Source organism: Gastrolobium bilobum, unplaced genomic scaffold (assembly GCF_033153095.1).
Source record: "Gastrolobium bilobum isolate Gb01-03AN ecotype WA unplaced genomic scaffold, APGP_CSIRO_Gbil_v1 utg23415, whole genome shotgun sequence".
NCBI lineage: Eukaryota > Viridiplantae > Streptophyta > Magnoliopsida > Fabales > Fabaceae > Gastrolobium > Gastrolobium bilobum.
In genome coordinates, this window is record NW_026899970.1 from 47,704 (window position 1) to 72,065 (window position 24,362).

General features: G+C 37.7%; 1 protein-coding gene across 2 annotated transcripts in view; it reads left to right on the forward strand.

Annotated features, from left to right (window-relative positions):
- The window catches only part of LOC133294577 (ATP-dependent DNA helicase homolog RECG, chloroplastic), a 53,229-nt gene that overhangs the window by 19,227 nt on the left and 9,640 nt on the right, over nucleotides 1-24,362 (forward strand). For both annotated transcript variants that reach the window (XM_061493262.1, XM_061493264.1), the window contains exons 7-15: nucleotides 240-403; nucleotides 8,988-9,069; nucleotides 10,692-10,781; nucleotides 11,492-11,725; nucleotides 12,994-13,065; nucleotides 14,493-14,645; nucleotides 14,725-14,868; nucleotides 16,108-16,266; nucleotides 16,664-16,747. In XM_061493262.1, coding sequence (XP_061349246.1) covers nucleotides 240-403; nucleotides 8,988-9,069; nucleotides 10,692-10,781; nucleotides 11,492-11,725; nucleotides 12,994-13,065; nucleotides 14,493-14,645; nucleotides 14,725-14,868; nucleotides 16,108-16,266; nucleotides 16,664-16,747 — 1,182 coding nt within the window. The remainder of the gene's footprint in view (nucleotides 1-239; nucleotides 404-8,987; nucleotides 9,070-10,691; nucleotides 10,782-11,491; nucleotides 11,726-12,993; nucleotides 13,066-14,492; nucleotides 14,646-14,724; nucleotides 14,869-16,107; nucleotides 16,267-16,663; nucleotides 16,748-24,362) is intronic.

Consider the following 24,362-nt stretch of genomic DNA (forward strand, 5'->3'; position numbering starts at 1 on the left):
ATAGCATTAATTATCCTAATCTATTATGCATCATTTTCTCCCTCTTAAGATATTTTGTAGATATTCTATCATGTCTTATATTTATGATTTGTATTATATTTATATGATTTTATCTGCTGTGCTTTTGTCTTGCTTATTTTCATACTTGCACTAAGATAAAGTCTTATTCTTGATTATTCTGTTTTAATTTGATTTTAGAGTTTTGTAAGACTGCACATAATTGTTGCATTTTAAAGTAGGTCAGGACTATGCGTGCTAAGGATCACTACGAGATGAGAGAATATAACATCGATGTGCTTGAAGATGGAAAAGATTTATCCGTTTGTGCTAAAGAGAGGCCATATCCCATCTACCCTTCCAAAGGGGGTTTGAACCCAGTTTTTCTTAGGGACATTATTACGAGGTTTGTGCTTTCAAATTCTTGTAACTAAGAATCTTATTAGTAAAGTTAAACTTTTTGGAAATATATATCTAGTTTAGGAACAATTAACCACTGAAGCAATTGAGAGAAACCCTAATCCGTGCCACTTCCAAATTCTTGTTAGTAAGAATCTTATTAGTAAAGTTAATTTTTTGTAAATCGATATCTAGTTTAGGACATAGATATATAAGAGAACATAGATTGAGATGGTTTGAGCGATGCTCCGGTAAGAATAAAAGTTTATTACCAAAAGCATGACACAGAGAGAAAAAAAGGTAGATTGAAACTTCCTTAGGGAAAAGTAGTAAAACAAGACTTAATAGAATGAAATATAGATTGACGGATAGTGTATCTTAGGACAAATTGGAGCAAAGCTATTAACTTTGTGGAGGGTTAGACTAATTTTTCTTCCTATATTCCAAATAGTCCGTTTTTAGCCTTTTTCTCCTTTATTTCACTTTATTTCTTTCTTTTCCTCTTTTTTTTATTTTTATTTTGTTTTCTTTTTCCTTCTCTTTTATTTCTCTTTTTCTCTCAATCTTTCTTCTCTTATTTATTTATTTTTATCTCTCTTATTTGTTTTTTTTTTTTAACTTTCTTATTCTTTTCTTTTTTACTCTTGTGTATCTTTATTTTCACTTTATTTTATTTTATTTTTGCTTTTAATCATTTATTGCTTATTTTAATGGATAGTGTGATACGATTTATATTAGAAGGGGAAGGATAATCATCCTAAAAGAATGAAAGAATATACTCAATGATTAAAGAGTTAGTTAGTTAGTTAGGTGGGTTGGGTTTTTTGGTATAAAAGAGGGAGTTGTCCTCTCTATAGGGTAGGATGATATTTTTAACAAAATAGTGACTGAGAGTGCTTAGTGAGAAGGGAAGTGCCCCTTGGCAAGAGAAGTGTCTCTTGTATGTTCATTTGATTTTCTCATCAATAAAAAGATATTGTTCTTTCTCTTCCCACTTTTCTTTCCGTTTTCATGTCTAAAGAGTCCTGAGCCATAACAATTGGTTCAACTTGCCAGATCTTTGATGAGGCTGCCATGGATGTAACTATTGGAGCTCTGCAGAGTTCAAACAATGAGGGAGACCAGAAAATTGATTCTTGGTATTCCAAGATTGTAGAGATTAAGGATATGCTATTGATATTGCTAAAGATCCCAAAAAGTGAGTGAGAGAAAGAAAAAAGGAAGAAGCTATCCTCAGAAATCAAGAAGAAGCAATCTTGGGAAATGGAGGAAGTTTCCATCCATGGGTGTCTGTGCGTTGATAACAGAGTGCTTCGGGAAAAAAGGAACAAAGACTTTAGAAGAGGTGCAAGAAGAGTTAGAGTTGGAACTAGGTGCGAAGTAAACCACTAGAGAAGATGAAGATGGATCTCACATCTTGGTTCATGGATTAGAAAAAATTCACGAGGGTTTTTCTTTGATGGGTCAGTGTAATTATGTCTCAAGGCACAACTTAAGGATAAAAGACACACTGGAGTTGAGGGAAGAGAACACCGAGATGGAACAAAAGCAAGACTCGGTGGAGGCGGTACAACAGAGCGTGGTAGTAGAAATACTAGAATCTAGAAACTCAATGGGGAAGATAGTAGCAAAAAAGGAAGACAAAGAAACCACTGGAATGGCGGAATCAATGAGGTTAGAATCCACAAACACAAAGGAGGTGATAATTGAGGCCAGAAAAAATGGAGAAGGAAGTTGAGATGAAAGGAAAAAGTATGGGCACTATGCGATATGCACCAACATCCTCACCACCGAAAATCATGGAGGAGATGAGATTGAAGCTTTGTCTAAGTTCTGATGAGATCCCGACAAAGGGACTTAGAATGGGTAGTGTCTCAACCCAAATAGGTTATGCTCTTTTGGGTTTTAGGAACCCGTTAGCTAGTGTCTCAACTTTGATGGGTTTTAGGAACACGCCGCCACAGCAGAACAGCCTCTCCGGCACGTGTGAGCCACGCGCCGCCCTGTCGGCCTCCGTTTGTCACTCGGCTTCCACAGATCGACTCGCCTGATCTTCCTCTTCCTGTTCTGGGGGTTTAAATCACGGTTGGAGCACTCTTCTTGCTGGGTCCAGTTGGTTCCTCTTCGTGACCTGTTCCTCTCCTTCCTTTTTGAACGATGGAAGTTGAAAATATTGAGGCTGAGAATAAGCATTCTGAAAAATCATCCGGTAATGTTTCCGGTGTCTCTCCTCTTCCCTGTTCCTTGTCTTCCGGAGACAACCCAGCTATACAGATTACTAACCATCGTTTAAACGGTAAGAATTATGTGCAATGGCATCAATCTGTCAAGCTGTTTATCCAAGCAAAAGGGAAAATGGGGTATCTTGATGGAAAAAAGGAAAAACCCGAGGCTGATGAACCGGATTATGATAAATGGATGACTGAAAATGCCTTGGTCATGACCTGGTTGACTAACTCCATGGATCCTGATATCAGTCAAACTTATTTGTTTCTTGATACGACTTAGGAAATTTGGGATGCCGTTAAAGAATATTATTTTGACCTGGGCAATGCTTCTCAGGCTTTTGAACTCAACACCAAGGTAAGAGAGTTACATCAAGAGGGGATGTTTGTTACTGAATACTTTCTTGCTTTAAAAACTCTGTGGCAGGAGTTGGATCTTTATGATGCAGCAGATCTTTAAGGTTTAGAAGCTAATGCAAGGTTTAAATGTTACTTAGAGAAAAGACGTCTCTTATGATTTTCTTGCTGGCCTTAATCGTGATCTTGATGATGTTCGTGGAAGGATATTGGGTCAGAACCCGTTACCTTCTGTTGCAGCTGCCTTTTCTATGGTACGACGAGAGGAACTTCGCCGAAAGGTAATGTTGGGAGACAAGAACTCTAAATCCTCTGATGTATCTGCCTTAGTAGCAAAACATACTCCTCGTCCCCCTAGTGATGCAAAACGTTCTGACCGATGGTGTTCTCATTGCAATAAGAGTGGTCACATTCGCGAAAAATGTTGGGAAATTCATGGAAAACCACCAAATTGGAAAACAAAGGGGTTGAACAAGAGTCGTGCTTATCAAATCTCTTCTGATGTTAAGAGTGAGGAGTCTCGTACCTCTCCAAATTCCGATGGTGTATTCATCCCTAAAGCTCAGTATGAGCAATTTCAGAAAGTGATGTCTCAATCTGCTAAGGCAACTAGTCATGTTGCTCAACAAGGTATGGCATTCCATGTTGATCATAGTAGTCGTTGGATTCTTGATTCAGGAGCTTCTGATCATATGACAGGTAACGCATCCTTGTTTTGTTCTTATACCCCTTATTATCACCAGTCACGAATAAAGACTGCTGATGGTAGTTTCTCTAATATTGCGGGAAAGGAATCCATTAAGCTCTCTGAACATATTACTCTGAATTCTGTCCTTCATGTCCCTTCTCTTACTTGTAACCTTATCTCTATTAGTAAACTTTCCTCTGAATTGAATTGTGTTGCTAAATTCTCTGCCAAAATCTGTGTTTTTCAGGAACATGATTCGGGGCTGATGATTGCCAGTGCTAGAGAGGAAGAAGGGCTTTACTATTTTGAAGAAGATTCTCATGAAAAGAGATTTTTTGCAAATCACTCTTTATGTTTATCAGACGATTGTAATGATGTTTTGTTGTGGCATCGTCGTTTAGGACACCCAAATTTCTTTTATCTTCAAAAGCTGTTTCCAAACTTATTTATCAATAAAAAATCAAGTTCCTTTTTTTGTGATGATTGTCAGTTTGCAAAACATTTTCGTGTTTCTTATTCTCCCCAGAGATTATCATGTTCGTCTCCATTTACATTGATTCATAGTGATATTTAAGGCCCAGCTCGTGAAAAAAATATATCTGGAACTCGTTGGTTTATTACCATCATTGATGATCATTCTAGAGTATGCTGGGTATATCTTCTAAAGGATAAGTCTGAAGCTGTAACCACTTTTAAAATTTTTCATGCTATGGTACAAACTCAATTCCAGACCTCTATCCAAATCCTACGAACTGACAACGGTACTGAATATTTTAATTCTGTTCTTGGTGATTACCTAACCAAGCAAGGTATCATCCATCAAAGTTCTTGTCCTATCACCCCTCAACAAAATGGGGTGGCTGATAGAAAAAATAGACATCTCATTGAAGTTGCTAGAGCCCTCTTGTTTACGATGCATGTCTCTAAATACCTGTGGGGGGAGGCTGTCTTGACTGCATCATATCTCATCAATAGGATGCCCTCTCGTGTCCTGAATTTTCATTCTACCATATCTTGCCTTACCCGTTTTTTTCCCTCTTTTCGGGCTCTCTCTTCCTCCATAGTTGTTTGGCTGTGTGGTTTTTTTTCATATTCCTCCACATCAAAGGTCCAAACTTGATCCAAAGTCTGTTAGATGTGTCTTCATAGGGTATCCTCCTAATCAAAAAGGTTATAAGTGCTACTCACCTTCTCTTCGAAAGGTCTTTGTTTCTATGGATGTTACTTTTTATGAAACACAATCATTTTTTCCCTCGACTTCTCTTCAGGGGGAGTCTATCGGTGTAAATGAAGACAAGTCTTGGATTCCAAATAATTCTACTGTCTTACCTTTACCCTTAGAAACATCTGTTGTTCCTTTACCTTTGGAGACATGGGGAGTTAATGTACAGGAGACAAGGATAGCAACTGTACCAGAGACTGGAGATCCTCCAGGTAAATGGGGAAAATTCTACAGCAGGCGTAAATCTCCTCAAGATCTTCTAGACTGCCAGTATTCTGACCCGAGTCCTAGTTCCAGCAATGCACTTGAGAACATTGGGACAGCTGACCTAGATATGCCTATTGCCCTTCGAAAAGTTATTAGATCTTGCACTGCTCATCCTATTTCTCATCACATTTCATATGAAAAGTTATCTCCAGGTTTTCGTGCTTTCAACACTATATTAGATGGTACAAACATACCAAAAAATATCCAAGAGGCACTTAATGACCCTAAATGGAGGGATGCTGTCTTTGAAGAAATGGATGCACTTAAAAAAAATGGAACTTGGGAGTCCGTGGCACTTCCCAGAGGAAAGAAAATTGTAGGTTGCAAATGGGTGTTCACAATAAAATTTAATGCAGATAACAACATCAACAAATATAAGGCCAGATTGGTTGCCAAAGGATTTACTCAGACTTACGGGATAGACTATCAGGAGACGTTCGCTCCCGTTGCCAAACTTAACTCTATCCGAGTCCTACTATCACTTGCTGCCAACCTTGATTGGCCCTTGCATCAATTGGACGTAAAAATGCTTTCTTAAATGGGGACTTACATGAGGAAGTTTACATGGATCCACCACCTGGTTTTGAAGAGGGAGATGGTTCAGTATGCATGTTGAAGAAGTCTCTTTATGGACTTAAACAATCCCCTAGAGAGTGGTTGGAAAAGTTTACTCGTGTTGTTAAAGAAAGAGGATTTATCCAAGCTCAGACTGATCACACTTTATTTTTTAAACACTCCGATAATGGCAAAATTGCTATCCTCATTGTTTATGTTGATGACATAATTGTCACATGTGATGACTGGGAGGAAATAAAATCTTTAAAGTGGGGTTTAGCTAATCAGTTTGAACTGAAGGATCTTGGATCACTCAAATATTTCCTTTGAATGGAAGTTGCTCGTAGCAAGGCAGGAATTTTCTTATCTCTGAAGAAATATATCCTAGACTTGCTACAAGAAACAGGTATGCTTGGGTGCAAGCCTGCAGAAACTGATCTACTTATCTCACACTCGGCCTGATATTGCATTTGCAGTTAGCATGGTTAGCCAATTCATGCATTCTCCTAAGGAAAAACACCTTAGTGCAGTTTATAGAATCCTCAAGTACCTCAAAAACACCCCTGGTCGAGGAATGCTCTTTAAAAAGGGATAGTCATTGATTCTTGAAGCGGTCGGGCGTTACAAAGTTGATGACATCATTATAACTGGCAGCGACCAAGTTGGGATTGATCACTTAAAGAAGTACCTATTCAATCAGTTTCAGACCAAAGATCTTGGCAGACTTCGATATTTCTTAGGGATCGAAGTGGCACAGTCTAGGCAGTGCATCTCCATTTGTCAGAGGAAGTATGCACTGGATATCCTAGATGAGATTGGTATGTTGGGATGTAAGCCTATTGATACACCTATGGATCCTAATGTTAAGCTGTTACCTGGACAGGGGGAGCTATTGGCAGACCCTGGTCGTTATTGCCGATTAGTTGGAAAATTGAACTATCTTACTGTGACAAGACTAGACATCTCTTTTGCAGTTAGTGTGGCAAGTCAATTCCTTGACTCTCCTTGTGACTCCCATTGGAATGCAGTTATCAGGATTCTTCGATATATCAAACGAGCACCAGGAAGAGGTTTATTATACACAAATAAAGGGAATGCAAAGGTATCTAGCTATTCAGATGCTGACTGGGCAGGTTATCCTTCAAACAGACGATCCACCTCGGGGTATTGTGTTCTCCTTAGAGGAAACTTGATCTCTTGGAAGAGTAAGAAGCAAACTGTGGTTGCAAGGTCATGTGCAGAGGCAGCATATCGGGCAATGCGAAATGCAACCTATGAGCTCATCTGGCTAAAACAGTTGCTTAAGGAATTATATCTCTGTGAACAGTAGCCCATGCAGCTCATTTGTGACAATCAAGCAGCATTGCATATATCCTCTAACCCAGTCTTTCATGAGAGGACCAAATATATAGAAATTGACTGTCTCTTTGTTAGAGAGAAGATTCAGTCAGGAGAGATTGAAACAGCATTTGTCAATTCCAGTGATCGACTTGCAGATGTTTTCACCAAGGCTTTTAGAGGTCCCCAAATAGATCATATATGTAACAATCTGGGAGTTTATGATGTATATGCACCAGCTTGAGGGGGAGTGTTAGAAATAATATAATATTAAATAGCATTGTATTATTTATTATTTTGTTATTCTAGCAGGTTATTTGGGCTTGGCCCATTAGGTTATTTAACCTCTTTAAATAGAGGTCTGTTGTACAGTTCTATACATAATTAAATACAATACATTCATACATTCTAATTAATGTAATAGTGGATAATGCTAGAGAAAATGTGATATTTCATCATCCAAGAGAAGAGTCTCCTCAAAGAAGAGTTACACATGGAGATTGAGCATCATTTTTCTGCCACAACACTAGGGACACACACGGTGTTGTTGTAGAGAGAGACGCAGTGCTGCAACAAAGAGAGTAGGTAGCTCAGTTCCTATTTCAGTGGGAACATTATTGCCCGAGGATGCCTCACTGTACGATCTGCATACCTTTCAGCATCAGTTTTGGGGCTTCAACATTAGGGACAAGGTTGTTTCATAGGGGCGTGGTATTGATACAATTTGTATTAGAAGGGAAAGGATAATCATCCTAAAAGAATGAAAGAGTATACACAATGATTAAAGGGTTGGTTAGTTAGTTAGGTGGGTTGGGTTTTTTTTGTATAAAAGGGGGAGTTGTCTTCACTCTTCTCAATAGGATAGGGTGATATTTTTTCCAGTATAGTGACTAAGAGTGCTCAGTGAGAAGGGGAGTGTCCCTTGGCAAGAGAAGTGTCTCTTGTATGTTCATTTGGTTTTCTCATCAATAAAAAGATATTCTTCCTTTTTCCAGTTTTCTTTCCGTTTCCATCTCTAAATAATCCAGAACAGTGTTATATATAGTATATGTTATATTTAAATTTCATTTTTATTCTTTTTCCCTTAATCTTTTCATACATTTCATTTGGGTTCATTTGCCACCGACTCCAACTAGTTTGGGATAAAGATGTTAATGTTGATTGTAAAGAATCAATTCAACCACAGATTTCTTAAGGATCTTGATATTCAACAAAAACCAATTCTTACGAGAGGCCGTTTAGATGTGAATCCTTTTTAATGGTTTGACTTGGAGTCTTTCTTGGTCTACTTCTACCTCTAATTATTGGACTATTCTCCATTTGATCAACCCTTCTAACTGGAGCTTCTATTGATCTTCTCACTATTGGTCATCTAATGCAACATTCTGATCTCAATAACACTTATAGTATGCTCTTGTTGATCCTTTATTGCCTAACATTCAGTGCCATAAAGTATCAGTCTTATGGTGGTGTGGTGAAGTTTTCCTTTGAGCTTAAGAGGCACTTTTTTTTTTAATCACATATAACACCTTAAGCATTCCTCCATTCCAACCTCCCAGCTTGAATCCTATGATTTTTATCTCCCTTTGTTTAGCCATCGCTTTGTATGATAGATCCAAGGTATGTTAACTGTGTGACTTGTGATAAGATATGATCTTAAATTATTACCTTTAAGTCGATTGTAGTGAGTGTGTTGCTGAACTTGCATTCTACATACTCCATTTTACTTATGCTTGAAGGGAAACTTTGTCATTCCAATGCTTCTCTCCATGCTTGGCATGTTGTCATGGAAATATTACATGTGTATTTATTTCTCTTTCTATTTTGAGCTCCAAAATTACCTAATAAGTATGGGTTATACCAATCCTCTTAGCTAAAGAAAGGACACAGAATGCCTTGTCACAATGTGCTAAACATATTTCTATTTTATTTCTTCCAGAGCTTTACAAGCCTTGCCTGTTGATGTTGATCCAATTCCTAAAGATATCACAGAGGAATTTGGATTGTTAAATCTTCATGATGTTAGTATCTCTAACTTTTAGAATTCTTTATTGATGAAATTATTTATCATTTTGCCTACTTGACATGAAAATTTGACTATTGGCATTTGGCACCTACTTGGCAGGATAGACTTTAATTTATTATCTGCAATATACAACTGTGCTTGCTGATGAATTGCAAAAGTGTCGTAGTATCAGGAGAAAATGAAATTTATTGAGAGAGAGAGAGGAAACAAGTCATCCTCAAGTAACCAAGACATGGAAAAAAGAGAGAAAAAAAGTAGACGGGCTCTTATAAATAGTTGTATCAGCTAGTTATGCACAATATGAATATTTGATATATTTGTCTTCTTCCTTTTAGTGTGGCCAATTGTATAAATCGATGAATATGTGCCCAGGAAAAAAATGCAAATCACAATATTGGTGGAAGACGAGCATGTGGATGAAGACTGAGAAATTGTCTACAACAGAGGAAAGCAAGGTGGGAAGATGAACAGCCAAAAAACTCATGCAGGGAGAATCCCCAGTTTCCACCTTGAGGAAAAGGTGGAATTTTAGGGGGCTGCAATTGATAGGATATAGGAATTTAGGGAGTTAGTCAGAAAGTTATAGAATCAGTTACAAATTAATGATACAATTAGTCAGGTGTTAGTTGTAAGAGCAGGGGCTTAGCTTAAATAGTAGGAAGTGATAGAAGAGAGGGGGGTTCTGAATTGTTAGCATTGGAAAGCTGAGCATTATTAGCTCTGTTGTAAAAGGAGAAACCCTTTGTTGAAGGGGAAACCCTTTGAAGTAGAATTCTCTCCTTTTTTCTGTTGAGATTCAATAAACCTTTGCAGCATTGTTCTCTTTTTTCTCTTTTCTCTGTCTTTCTCAGTTCTCTCTGACTTGTTGGCTCGTAACAAATATAAAACAGTTGAAAAGGTATACAAAGGAGTTCCATGGGAACTCAGTATAGTGGAAACGGCTAATGCTCCTCATAGTTGATGATACTGCTTTAGACTAGGTTGAAACAGATGGTATCTGGAAGAAGCTCTATCTTGTGTCTACACAATCAATCTTGTTTATAATGTGAGTACATTAAGTATAATAGCTAACCAAGGACTAATTACGTAGCTAATTAACATCTATAATCTGCAGTAATAACTATTGTTGACTAATATTCTAACATGTGCTAAATGGGCTAATGTGCTAATGAATCTAGACTATTCCATGTCTTTCCCCAATGTCCGTCTCTGCTTCAGGATAGGGACCAGGAAAAACAATAAGTCCGAAGTGGTCGATTGAAAGGAGGGGATGAGAGCAAAATGGTCAGGTCAATCAGGCACTCTGCCTCACAACCTAGGGAGGGCTCCTAACTTGCATACTTCTCCTAGATGCTGTGGATGCACTAAGTCTTTTAAATCAATCAATTTGGGGATGCAAATATCCATCTAGCTTGGGAGCACTTGTGCCTATGAATCTAGGCTAATATTTGTTAGTAAATGTGTTAAACTGCTTCTAGTTTGAGGAATGCCCTTATGTTCTATGGTCTCTTTGCCAAAGAAAAAACTGCTGATTCTTTCCTACTTTCCGAATTTTACTGTCATCTGTTTCTACACATTTTCACTGAAATTTTATATTATTTGATGTCAACAATATAGGCATATTTTGGGATCCACAAACCGAAGGATGTTAATGAAGCTGATTTGGCCCGCAAGAGATTTATATTTGATGAATTTTTTTACCTGCAGGTGAGGTTATTATTTTATATCTGATTTTATTTGCAGTATCATCTATGGATAATTCTATACTTCTTTTGCTTATTTTGCTACCATTACAAGCCTTTGGTTACATGATTTCATGTATAAAGTCATTTCTTTCAGTTAGCTATTTGAAAGTTACCACTGACCATTGTTCTTTGTATGTATCATTTACTTTCACTTACTATTAACAAGTGCTTTTTAATTTTTTAAATCCTTGTAGCTTGGTCACAGTTTAGCTCATTCTATGACTGTTCAATTCAGAATTGATTCTATCGAAAGGTTCACCTAAATTTTTGTGAAGTTGACAGCTTTTAAGAATAAATTCAGGAGTTCTCAATGTTCATGATAATAATCACATCTCTTGCTTTTGAATGATTTTCCTGGCAAATTGTATGCTGGGTGTTTGCAATTATTGTTTGACCTTTTCCCCAGTGGTTTATTACTCTATCATGCTTTCTTGTAATAATTATTTACCACATCCAACATCACCCTGAAAGTGTCACAAGAATAACATTTTATGCTGTTCTTATAATGAATACTATAGATCACCAAAAACCCTACCCAAATTTTTTTTAGTGCTCCACACTCCAATCTTTCTTGGAATCTTCACTTTTTTGGTAACTTAAATGCTAGGGAATCATCTGAAATGGAATCTCCCTTTGGATCTTCTTAACTCTGTTTCTCCTGTCTTTTGTCAGTTAGGACGCTTATTCCAAATGCTTGAAGGTCTAGGCACACAAATAGAAAAGGATGGATTGCTAGATAAGTATAGAAGACCAGAACATAATGTTGTTTGTACAGAGGAATGGTCTTGTCTCACCAAGAAGTTTATGGAGGTCCTTCCATATTCTCTTACTTCTAGTCAACTGCATGCTGTTTCAGAAATTATTTGGGATCTAAAAAGGCCAGTTCCCATGAATCGGCTACTGCAGGTTTGAATTTCACTTATCTTGATGTTGCTTTTCTATCATATTCATCCATTATTCCATTCACTTCTAATTGTTTCTTGGTTCATGTACTTCCTGTTTCCTAGCAATAAAAAATGTAACGGTAGAAATCAGGGCATTATTGAACAAGTCCCCCAAGCATGCAAACACAATTCAATTCAACATTTAACTTCTATCAAAGTGAGGATTCTAACTTTAGCCCCCAAGTCAAAGCTCTAATCTTTCAAGATGATCGTCATTATTCGGTAACCAACCTTTTTTTTTTTTTGGATAAAAGAAGAATATGATTATGATAAAAGTTAAAGATTACAAAGAGATTGTAAACCAAAGAAAAAAAAAAAATCAATGAAGCAAAGCTACTCAATCCCCAAACAAATCTATTAGTGAAACCCCTTTTAGAAGACCATGTGCTTTACACCAAGTACAAGCTAAATGCTTAATCTTATTCCGAAGAAGCTGTTCACCCAGAGATCTCTTGTTACAGATACGGGAATTATGCTTCATCCATATGCACCAAAATAGCATAAACAGAGCATTGCCACCAAAATTTGTCTTCTTTACTTCTTCCTAAACCCGCAAAATTGGTCATCAAAAACTGGTCCAAAGACCTTGGAGTTGGACACACCCAACACTCTCCAAAGAGGCCAAATAAAAGTTCCATACTGAAACAGCTATAGAACATTGTAAGAAACACTCACATAAAAATGAGTGGGTCCCACTAATCTTTTCTCTCTCTTCTTTTTACAACGCTCACTTTTATGTGAGCATGGCAGAAAAAAAAAATTCTGCAGCAAAAGCAGCAACATTTTTCCCTATATATATAAGGGGAAATAGCCTTTAGTGAGATACGGACTTGCAACATGTCATTGGTATTAATTATATTAAACACAGCTGTCCAAATATAGCACTTTACCTTAAAAGGTAAAGTTAGGATTCCCAAAGAGGTTTATCAGGATGGAACAAAATTGTATCAAAAGAATGAGTTAGGAATTGGAAGAAGGATTAAAAACACCCTAGAACGATCAAGAGACCAAATCCTTTTAACAAGACTAGAGGACAAAAGAACAGAGTTAAGAAGATCCAAAGGGAGATTCCATTTCAGATGATTCCCTAGCATTTAAGTTACCAAAAAAGTGAAGATTCCAAGAAAGATTGGAATGTGGAGCACTAAAAAAAATTTGGGTAGGGTTTTTGGTGATCTATAGTATTCATTATAAGAACAGCATAAAATTTTATTCTTGTGACACTTTCAGGGTGATGTTGGATGTGGTAAAACTGTTGTAGCATTTCTTGCATGCATGGAGGTTATTGGCTCTGGATATCAGGTAGGTCACCTCTTTTTTGTTTTTTATTTTTATTTTATTTTGCATCCAGTTAGTTTGTCTATTTAATCCCTTGGTTTCTCATTAGATTCTTGAATGTATAGCATATTGATAGGATGCCAGTGCCACCCATCACTAGGGTGTATGTGAGGAACGGCCATAGAGGATCAGGCCATAAGCAAGCCCACGAAGTGTGACTGACACATGAGGGAGAGGAAAGATAAGAGAGGATAAGGGGGTATGTTGAATGTATTGGGTTGAGTATGGAGAGACCAGAGCCTCTCGCAAGCTCTGGAATATCATTTTCCTTCATTTTCTTACGTTTTCTCTCTATACAACTTGTAATTATGTACACCGATACTGATATCCCTTTCACATATCATAATGGTGATTGATGGGTTTATTGATGGGCTATGACTAGTGGGCCCAAGTTCAGCAATGCAAAGTTAGTTAGTGAATTAGCTAAACTATTCTAGAATATTCCTAAAGTATAGAATAAAAGGAGTGTGTGTAGGGTGATAGGGGGATATTGATTATTTTGGTGAATTGGGTTTTAGAAAGGATCTCTTGGGATCTCTTTGGCCTAGGTATTTTGGCTTGAGAGTAAGTGAGGTCTTTTGGTGTTTTATTTGTTATTCCTTTGTATTTCATGTTATCTCTTTGTTATGCTTACTAGTTAGTGTCTCTTTGATGAATACTGAGATAATGGAAGTATTTTACTATTCAGTTGTTGTTATCTTTGCTGTTGAATATTTTGGGTTCCATCATATTGTTAGAGTATAATATATGTAAAGAACCAATTAAATCCAAAAGCTTAAGCTTTTGGGTGAGGCTACATTAATGGTTTTATATATCTCAACACGCCCCCTCACACGAGAGCCCACTGGGCTTGAAGGGTGGACAATGCACAGGCCCACCTACCTTTGCGAACAAAGAAATTCCACTTGAAAGAAAGTGGGGGGCGGCGAGGATCGAACCCGGGACACGAGGCTCTGATACCATGTAAAGAACCAATTCAACCCAAAAGCTTAAGCTTTTGGGTGAGGCTACATTAATGGTTTTATATATCTCAACAATATAAACCATTAAAAAGGTCCTCACCTAATAGCTTAAGCTTTTGGGTTGAATTGGTTCTTTACATGGTATCAGTATCCCAGGTTCGATCCTCGTTGCCCCCCATTTTCTTTGTGGAATTTCTTAGCATAGGTAGGTTAGGGCCTCATGCATCATCCACCTTTCAAGCCCAATGGGGTCTCTTATGAGGGGACGTGTTAGAGTATAATATAAACCATTAAAGATGTCCTTACCTAACAGTTTAAGCTTTTAGGTTATATTGGTTCTTTACAATTATCATTATGGATTTTATTCATTTTAGAAAAAATTTAACATTTAATGCATATTAATATCAGGTTTTCTTGTCTCATGATTAGGCTGCTTTCATGGTTCCAACTGAGTTGCTTGCAATCCAGCATTATGAACACTTGCTTAATTTGCTTGAAAATTTGGATGAGGTCAAGTGCAAGCCAACTGTCGCTTTACTCACTGGTTCAACCCCACTAAAACAATCACGGATGATTCGTAAGGTATGAATACTCCCCTTTTTTCTTAATCAATGTGCATTTATGAAATTCTTATAATTTTATCTGATTTATGGTGTTTCAGGGTATCCAGACTGGAGAAATCTCGATGGTCATAGGTACCCACAGTTTGATAGCAGAAAATGTGGAATTCTTAGCCTTACGTATTGCTGTGGTGGATGAGCAGCATCGCTTTGGTGTGATTCAAAGAGGAAGGTTTAACAGTAAGGTGGTTCACATTTCTTGTTCAGGATTTTATTATGGTTATATTATGTGTAAAGAACCTTGGGATACACCACTCCAAAAGCTAGCTCAAAGGGTGAGAGTGCCCAAAGCCTTATAAAGGCCACATTAGTTGCCCACACAATCAATGTGGGACTATATATCTCAACATTATGCATGCGTCCCTGTCCATATAACAACAACATTGACCAAGCCTTGTGCCACTAGGTGTTATCTGCTATATGGATCAATTTATGCCATTGAGCTGTATGAAAACTCACCCCACATTCGCTAGTCGGGTTTAACGGGGAGTGGTTTTAGGTTTTAGCTGTATGAAAACCATGAACATGATCAAAGAATTTACTAGACAGAAAGGAGTGAAATAAAAAGTAGGATGAGTTATTACCTTAAACAAAGCAATAAGGAATCAATGCCCTTAACAACAAAAGATCATTCCATTCCCTCTGCATGTCTAACATGGAGATTCCCCTACCTGTGCTAAATGTTGATATGGCTATATTTCAAAGCAAGATTCTTGTTACATAGTCTAATGGAATGACTACTTCTTGGTTTATACATATATATTGTGTTAGAAGTTTCATATATGATATAAAAATGTTGGTTTTACTAATAGCAATTAACTAGAACTGTTTGCATAGTTAAATAAGAATATAGATTATACAAATAATTATAGTAAACCAAATAACAAAAATCAAATGTAGTTAGAATATTTGGAATAAAGATTGAAGTGATGCCTATTTGACACAAAATTAATTAGTCAAGTATAATTAAGTATACTACGTGATGTTCAAACCCCCATTATTAAGTGTTCCTTAAAATATAAGTAGATATAAAATTGAGCTAGTAGCTTCCATTCCAATGGATAGTTCTCAGCATAAGATGTTTACATGGTCTAAAATAACACAAGAATGTTGTGAGTTAAATAAGATAGTTACTTGAGTTTAGTTCTTCTGAATAACCTTCAAAAAGCTGATTGATGATCATTTGCGAGGCCTGTACAAGAATTATTCTGTTGGATAGATTTAAAGAAGTGTAGCTCACTGTGGTAAACATTCATGTTATGATTTCATGGAAATTGTATCTTCGTTCCCACTGCAAGTTGCATCTTGCATATGGCTTATACTTCTTACTCCCAGATGTGTTGTCGTCATTTCTCTTTTTTTTTTTTTTTTATCTGATTTTTTTTAATAATATTATTGTTTATGGTCTCACTACTTTCTCTCAGTTATATTTTACATCTTCAAATTCGAGTGGGGAAGTTGTTGCTACAGATGGGTCCTCAAAGAGTGATGCGCATATGGCTCCACATGTTCTTGCCATGTCTGCCACTCCCATCCCAAGGACACTCGCACTTGCTTTATATGGTGATATGTCACTAACACAGGTACTTAGTTTTTTCTGTCCATGACTCTGTTGCCAAACATCTTCCCTTCCCCTCCCTCTACGTCTGTCTCCTTTGCCTTGACAATGTTTGAATTTATTCGATGTCTATAGCCAACATTCATCCTGTATTTCGTCTCAATCTTGTCCAAATTCTTCATGGTCTAAACAGAGTTTCTGTGGTATGTCATGCAGAGTGGGGGCTGACAGACGCCTGAATTTGGTCTTTTACATCCTTGTGTTATGATATTAGACTGTCTTATCATGTTCTTTGAAAACTTTTTGAAGGAAATATTATGTTGATTGTTTCACTTTGGCTTGTTTTTACCAACTTTCACAATTTAATATTTAAATTTATTTTCTGTTGCAAACGCTTACTTCTTTGCATTCTCCCATCACAGATAACCGACTTACCTCCGGGAAGAATTCCTGTTCAAACATATACCATTGAAGGAAATGACAAAGGATTTGAGGACGTCTACAAGGTGAGAGTCCTTTTAAAAGTGTACTTCATTTTACCTTTATCATTTTTTCCATTTATTTTAGTAATTGACCATAATTTCATAATTTAGGTAAAGAAAATATTGTATTTTCCTTATTCGCTTGATTCTGAATCTGAATATTGGTATCAGATCTGAAAACTCTAAAAGAAAATATTAATATGATCTATCTTTCATACAAGAGGTGAGCTCTCAATAAATAAAAAGAAAGCCTAAGCTAACATATAAAGAATCTACCGTAATCTTGTGAATCTACAGTAAGGTTGTTTAACAACATAATTATTAGTTTTAATATTTATAATACTCACCTAAGTTATCATTCCTAACTTGCCAATGAAGGGATATATCGAGTAGTAATCAGCCTGTGATCTGATTTCTCCTTGATGAAGTGATAGTCGATCTTAATATATGTAAAGAACCAATTCAACCCAAAAGCTTAAGCTGTTGGGTGAGGCTACATTAATGGTTTTATATATTTCAACACGCCCCCTCATACGAGAGCCCACTGTGCTTGAAGGGTGGACAATGCACAGGCCCACCTACCTGTGCGAACAAAGAAATTCCACTTGAAAGAAAGTGGGAGGCGGCGGCGAGGATCGAACCCGAGACACGAGGCTCTGATACCATGTAAAGAACCAATTCAACCCAAAAGCTTAAGCTGATAGGTGTAGTTACATTAATGATTTTATATATCTCAACACGCCCTCTCACACGAGAGCCCACTGGGCTTGAAGGGTGGACAATGCACAGGCCCATCTACCTGTGCTAAGAAATTCCACAAGAGAAAGTGGAGGGCGGTAAGGATCGAACCCGAGGCTCTGATACCATGTAAAAAACCAATTCAACCTAAAAGCTTAAGTTGTTGGGTGAGGCTATCTTAATGGTTTTATATATCTCAACAATATATATTGTTCTGTCGTGCTAAATTTCATTATGAGCTATACAAATGACATTTATTGTCGTAGAACAACTTCATTGGTTCTTCATATTTGACTATGAGGTTGTCTAGAATAATTTTTAGCCATAATAGTTCACAATCACCTTGAGTGTTATTTTGATTCTTACTCCTCCATGCTACAAAATTCCCACATAGAAAAAGCACAATAGCTGATCTCCGATCAGTAATGGATCCTGGATAATCAGCATAAGTATATACTTCTAAGGACGAGTTTCCACATTTTTGGAATAGCAATCCTCTCCCTGGTGTAGCTTTAAGATATTGGAGAAATCTGTCCATTGCATGCAGGTGTCTCTCACTCGAATCATGTATAAACCAGATATACCAATCTTCCTACTAGCCTTTGATACTGCCCTTTATGAACGTTGGAACTCTCCTCTTCACTCCCATTTTGTGGTTCTGCTCAGTAAGAAAACTGATAGCTTTACACCCAAGTTTTTCAACTTTCTTAAAGAGATCAAGAACATACTAACTTTGAGAGATAAAAATACCTTGTTTGGAGTAGGAAACCTCTATTCCAAGAGTCATCCTTTCTTGTAGTAGTCATTTCTCAATTAGGTATTCCCCTATTATAATGATATCATCTACGTAGGCAAGAAGAATAGTGAGTCTGACCCGATTCCAACTGCTTTACCAGCTTTGTCATTGCCTCCCCGGTCTAACCTTCCCTTGCTTTGCAAAAGGTATACACTAAACTTGTAATCCTTCTCCTTATGTTACATTGAGTTACTATCGATTTTCTTATTTACATTATTCTTGTCTTTCTTCCTTCAGCTTGTATTCCAAAGACTACAAGTGATGCTTTATCCCATCTTGGGTGGTGACTGACTATGATTGATGAGATGAATGCACTTTAGAGTGGTGGCACTTGGGACTTGGTTCCTATTCATCCTAGAAAGTTGGTTGTTGGTTATCGGTAGTTTTTTTCTATTAAGATTTGTCTGGATGGCACGATTGAGTGTTGACTGCTTTAAGGTTCCTCTAGTAACTAGAGGGTGTATCCAGATATTTGGCTTGAATTATAGAGACACATTCTCACCACTAATGAAAATGGCATCCGTTTGCCTTTTTCTCTCTGGTGACTATTCGCCACTGGCCACTTCAACAACTTGATATTAAAAATAATAAAGAATAGTGGTATAAATCAACGGAAATCAAGAACAATGAATGTTGTAAAGGATAATTGTTGTAAGATAAGGACAATACACACTTTTTGGTTTTTCAGAATCTAAGAATGAAATAACAATAATTAATTGTAAAAATGAAACACTATAAATGAAGTTGGCAAATCGTGAAGAACTGGTTGGAGTTTACTTTTCCGATTAAATCCAGTACTCAGGTTACCATGTTTTAAGCTCGATTCCTCTGACAACTTAATGTAATTCCCTAGAATTTTATCTTATACATTCCCATGCAAGATCTAATTCCATAAATTCATGGTTCAAAGTTCAAAACCCTTTTTGTGAGTGTTGCTGCAACTCATTTATGAGAATGTTGGTGAAATAATTGTAGACACAAAAACCACTACACACTGTCTGATATCAAGTTCCAGAAGTGATGCTTTCCACCAAAAAATTGAGGTTTTTGATACACGTCAATCATAATATCAAACATTAAGTATTGAAATGGATAAATGGTTCATTGCTACAACATTAAAAAACAAAATGCTACAAACATGAATTTGGGTACTTGTATTTCCCTATCATAGAAAAGCTTAGCTCATGCTGTGAAGCTTGTCTAAGACCACACACAACATCAACATCAACACACCTTTATCCCAAACTAGTTGGAGTCGATGGTAGATGAACCCCAAAAAAAGGTACGATGAGATTGATAAAATAATTATAAAAATAAACTTTAAGCATATATATTTATATATAATATTTTCTATAAAAAGCAGTACACAATTACAAGGAAAAATAAATTAAAGTAACACAAACAAGGATATATAGGAAGACAGAAAAGAATAAGAAGGTAAGAAAAAAAAAAAGGAATATAGGGAAAAAAAAAGAAAAAGATAAACACATAAATAAATAGGTAAGAGAAAAAGATTAAAAGGAAAAATGAAATAAAAGAAAAGAAGGGAAAAAGAAGGGGGGATGAAGAGGAAAAAGACAAAAAAGAGGATAGTCTGGAACGTAGGAATAAAATTGGGTCTAACCCTCCACCATTCTTATGACTTTTCCCCACTCCGTCCTAAGACACACCGTCCGCCAATCTATATCCCACTCTATTAAGTCTTGTTTTACTATTTTTTTCTAAGTAAGTTTCAGTCTACCTCTACCTATCTTAATGTAAAGCTCTTAGTAACAACCTTTTGTTCTTGCAGGAGCATCCAAGGGTCTTCACATTACATGCCAAAACCACCTCATTTTATGTTCTCTCATCTTTTCTGCCACTAGTACTACTTCTACCTTTCATCGAATATATTCATTTCTTATTTTATCAATCCTCGTATAATCACACATCCACCTTAACATCCTCATTTCCGTTACTCCAATTTATGCTCATGTTGCTTATGTGCTTACCAACATTTAGCTCCATATAACATTGCAGGCCTTACTGCTGTTACATAAAATTTTCCTTTTAGCTTAATAGGAATTTTGCAATCACACAAAAACCCAGATGCCTTATGCCATTTTATCCACTCTGCTTTGATTCTATGATTTACATCCTTATCAAGCTCTCCACCTTTTTGCAAAATTGATCTAAGATATCTGAAAGCATCTTTCTTGAGTACCTCTTGTCCAAGCAAATGTAAGGAGTCTTGATCTCTATCTCTTGCCAGAGAAAACTCACACTTCATATACTCAGTCTTGCTCTGGCTTAACGTAAATCCTTTAGACTCCAACGTGCTTCTCCACAATTCGTTTTCTATTAACACTGGCCTTGGTCTCATCAATGAGCAAAAAGCATACACCATGGCACTTCTTCTTGAATATCTTTCATTAGTTCATCCATAACTAAGGCAAAGAGATAAGGACTTAGTGCAGAACCTTGGTGTACACCTACCGTGATAGGAAAATAATTTGATGTTCCATTACAAGTTTTCACACATATAGTAGCACCATCATACATATCCGTGATTGCGTCTACATACTTTGATGATACTTTTATCTTCTCAAGAACCCACCGTAAAACTTTTCTTAGGACCCTATCATATGCCTCCTCTAGATCTATAAACACCATATGTAAGTCCTTCTTTTCTCGATATCTTTCCATTAATTGTTGCATCAAGAAAATGGCTTCCATGGTACTTCTTCCCAGCATAAAACCAAATTGATTTATAGAGACCTTGGTCTTTCTCTTGAGCGGTGTTCAATAACTCTCTCCCAAAACTTCATTGTATGGCTCATAAACTTAATGACTTTATAGTTAGAACAATTCTGAATATCTCCCTTGTTTTTGTAAATAGGCACAAACAAACTTTTCCTCCGGACATCAGACATCTTATTTGTTTGAAGAATCTGATTGAAAAGATTGGTCAGCTATTTTATTACCACATCTCCTACAAGAAAATTGTTAGAATAGATATGATTAGATATGATTAGATTACTTCCTATCTGTAAATATTATTCCTTTGTGATTAGTTCTGGCCTACTCACTTAAGCCCATTAGGGTCTCTATATATTGTAACTCTTTGTATCAGATTAATACACAACATATTATTTTATTCTAGGGACCCTCGCTTCCACTTAAAAACCTTGTTTTCGCTTTAAAACCTAAGCCAACTGCTTAGGAGTCCTTTTTCTTGGCCATGCGTCCTTCCGGCAAGCCATCTAGGGTTGTAAGCCCCTTCTGAGTAATTTTCCAAACGCGTCAGCACCTCCGACGGCCATCGGAACCACCGTCCGCCACTGTTCAGGCCGCCGGAGAAGTTTTCCGGCGAGTTTTCAGCCCAGACCACACGCGATCAGGACCATCTCCTCCCGGCGACCAAGTCTGTGGAGGTCTGGTCACCAACGCATCCCTCACGCGCCGTCACGCACCGCCCATCTCCTCTGCGCGTGGGCCTCACGCGCCACCTTCTGCCGGCGCGTGTGCACTGTTCCGGCAGCTTTTTCCGGTCGGTCTTGGACAGAGAAGCTTGCCTCCTCCTCCTCTTTCCGGATCTGTGGTTGGTTCTCTGTGGGTCTGATTTTTTGGTGCGCACCTCTTCTTGATCGGTGATCAGGTTCGTTCTTATTTACTCGGTTTATATCTTTGTGATTTAATATAATGGCAGCAACTTCTCCTGTTCATTCGGAGGTCAGTTCTCCACCTTCTTCTGTCAATAATTCTCCCCATATCATCTCCACCAATGTTGGGCCCATTACCTTTTCAAAGTTGAAGGGTTCTGTTAATTACAAGAACTGGGCCACCTCTGTTCGAGTTTGGTTCTTTGGACAGGGACATGGGAACCATCTCACGACTAAGTCTACTGATGTTCCTAAGGAGGAAAAATCTGATTGGGAAAAGATTGACAACCAGCTTCTGAGTATTCTTTGGCAGTCTATTGATCCAGTCATCTTGAACATCTTCTATTCTTTTCAAACTTGCACTGAAGTGTGGGAGGAAGCAAAAAACCTCTACATGTAACATCCCGAGCGCTGACGAGGGCGGGGAGTGATCGCCGGTGCAAAGAGGCACTGACAAGGAGCATCTCCTGACAGGCTTTCGGGGGGTTACATGAACGAATGAATCGAATCAACACCCGAAAGAGAGGGATTCCAAAGACTGTGCAGGTATGAGACTGCACAATATGGGATAACTTATAAGAATTAATTGGTACTACCTATACTGACAAGTTGCATCTGCTTTTCGGTAGCCCGGAACGGAAGAACTCCATAGTTAAGCGTGCTTGACTTGAGGCAATTCGGGAATGGGTAACCTCCTGGGAAGTTTTCCCGGAAAGTGTGCGAGTGAGGAAAAAGCACACTGAAAAGTCTCGTGTTAGTATGTGGGGATAGTCGTTAATTCTTGAAGTGGTCAGGCGTTACAAGTGGTATCAGAGCAGGCCTCTCTTCCAGTACGGTGTGGTTCGAGAACGAACCAGGCGGAAGCTGGTGGGCATGTAACATCCCGAGCGCTGACGAGGTCGGGGAGTGATCGCCGGTGCAAAGAGGCACAGATAAGGAGCGGCTCCTGACAGGCTTTCACCGGGGGGTTACATGAACGAATGAATCGAATCAACACTCGAAAGAGAGGGATTCCAAAGACTGTGCAGGTATGAGACTGCACAGTTTGGAATAACTTATAAGAATTAATTGGTACTACCTATACTAACAAGTTGCATCTGCTTTTCGGTAGCCCGGAACGGAAGAACTCCATAGTTAAGCGTACTTGACTTGGGGCAATTCTGGGATGGGTGACCTCATGGGAAGTTTTCTCGGAAAGTGTGCGAGTGAGGAAAAAGCACACTGAAAAGTCTCGTGTTAGTATGTGGGGATAGTCGTTAATTCTTGAAGTGGCCGGGCGTTACACTACACTAATGATATTCAGTAGCTCTATTTCATCATTTCTCAGTTTATGGAACTGAGCAAATCATCCGACATTCAGATGGAGACATATGTTGGAAAAAGTCGATCTTTGATGCAGGCATATTTGGATATGTTGCCTTACCCTACTGATGTTTCTGCATATCGGAAACAGGTGGAACGTCTCTTTATGGTTGCCACACTTTCTGTTCTCCTCGAAGAATATGATAATGTCCGGGATACTATCTTGACTAGTGGGGATCCTGATCTATCAATGACGTATCAACGTCTTCTGAATCTGTAAAGAACCTTGAGGTCACCACCCCAAAAGCTAGCTCAAAAGGTGGGAGTGCCCAAGGCCTTATAAACTCCACATTAGTTGCACATACAACCAATGTGGGACTATATATCTCAACACGCCCCCTCACACAAGAGCCCATTGGGCTTGAAGAGTGGACAATGCAACAGGCTCAGCCTACCTGTGCTAAGAAACGCCACAAGAGAAAGTGGGGGGCGGCGAGGCTCTGATACCAACTTGAAAAAGGTATACTGATATATTATAGAATTGTAAATAATCTGTACAAAGGGTTCTCTATTTATAGAGAATACTTGACCTAATTTTGACCTAATGGGCTTGGCCCAATATAACAAATAAATGACTAAATAATTATGTGTAAGCCATATGACCGTTCTTTGATCTTATCTGGTAAGAACACATGTTCTACATCTCTTCTTGCTTCTTGCACTGATTTTAAAACCTCATGGATTTTGGATTCTGGTGCAACTGATCATATGGCTTGTCGTACTGAGTTGTTTTGTTCTTATCATCCTACTGTTGGTAGTCATACTATATCCGTAGCTGATGGATCCCATAAATCAGTTATTGGTTCTGGTAACATTCAAATTCAACCTTCCTTGTTTCTTAAGAATGTTCTTTATGTTCCTCAGCTTTCTACTAATCTTATCTCCACTCAAAAACTTACAACTGATTTGAATTGTTCTATCACATTTTTTCCTTCTCATTGTGTTATTCAGGATCTTACCACGAAGAAGACAATTGGAGTTGCTAATGAACAAAATGAGTTGTATCATCTCCTTCCAAAACATGCTATAAATGATAGCAAAAATTAGCTATTAATGACACGTCATCCTTCTACTGCAGAGTCTATGATTTGGCTCCATCACA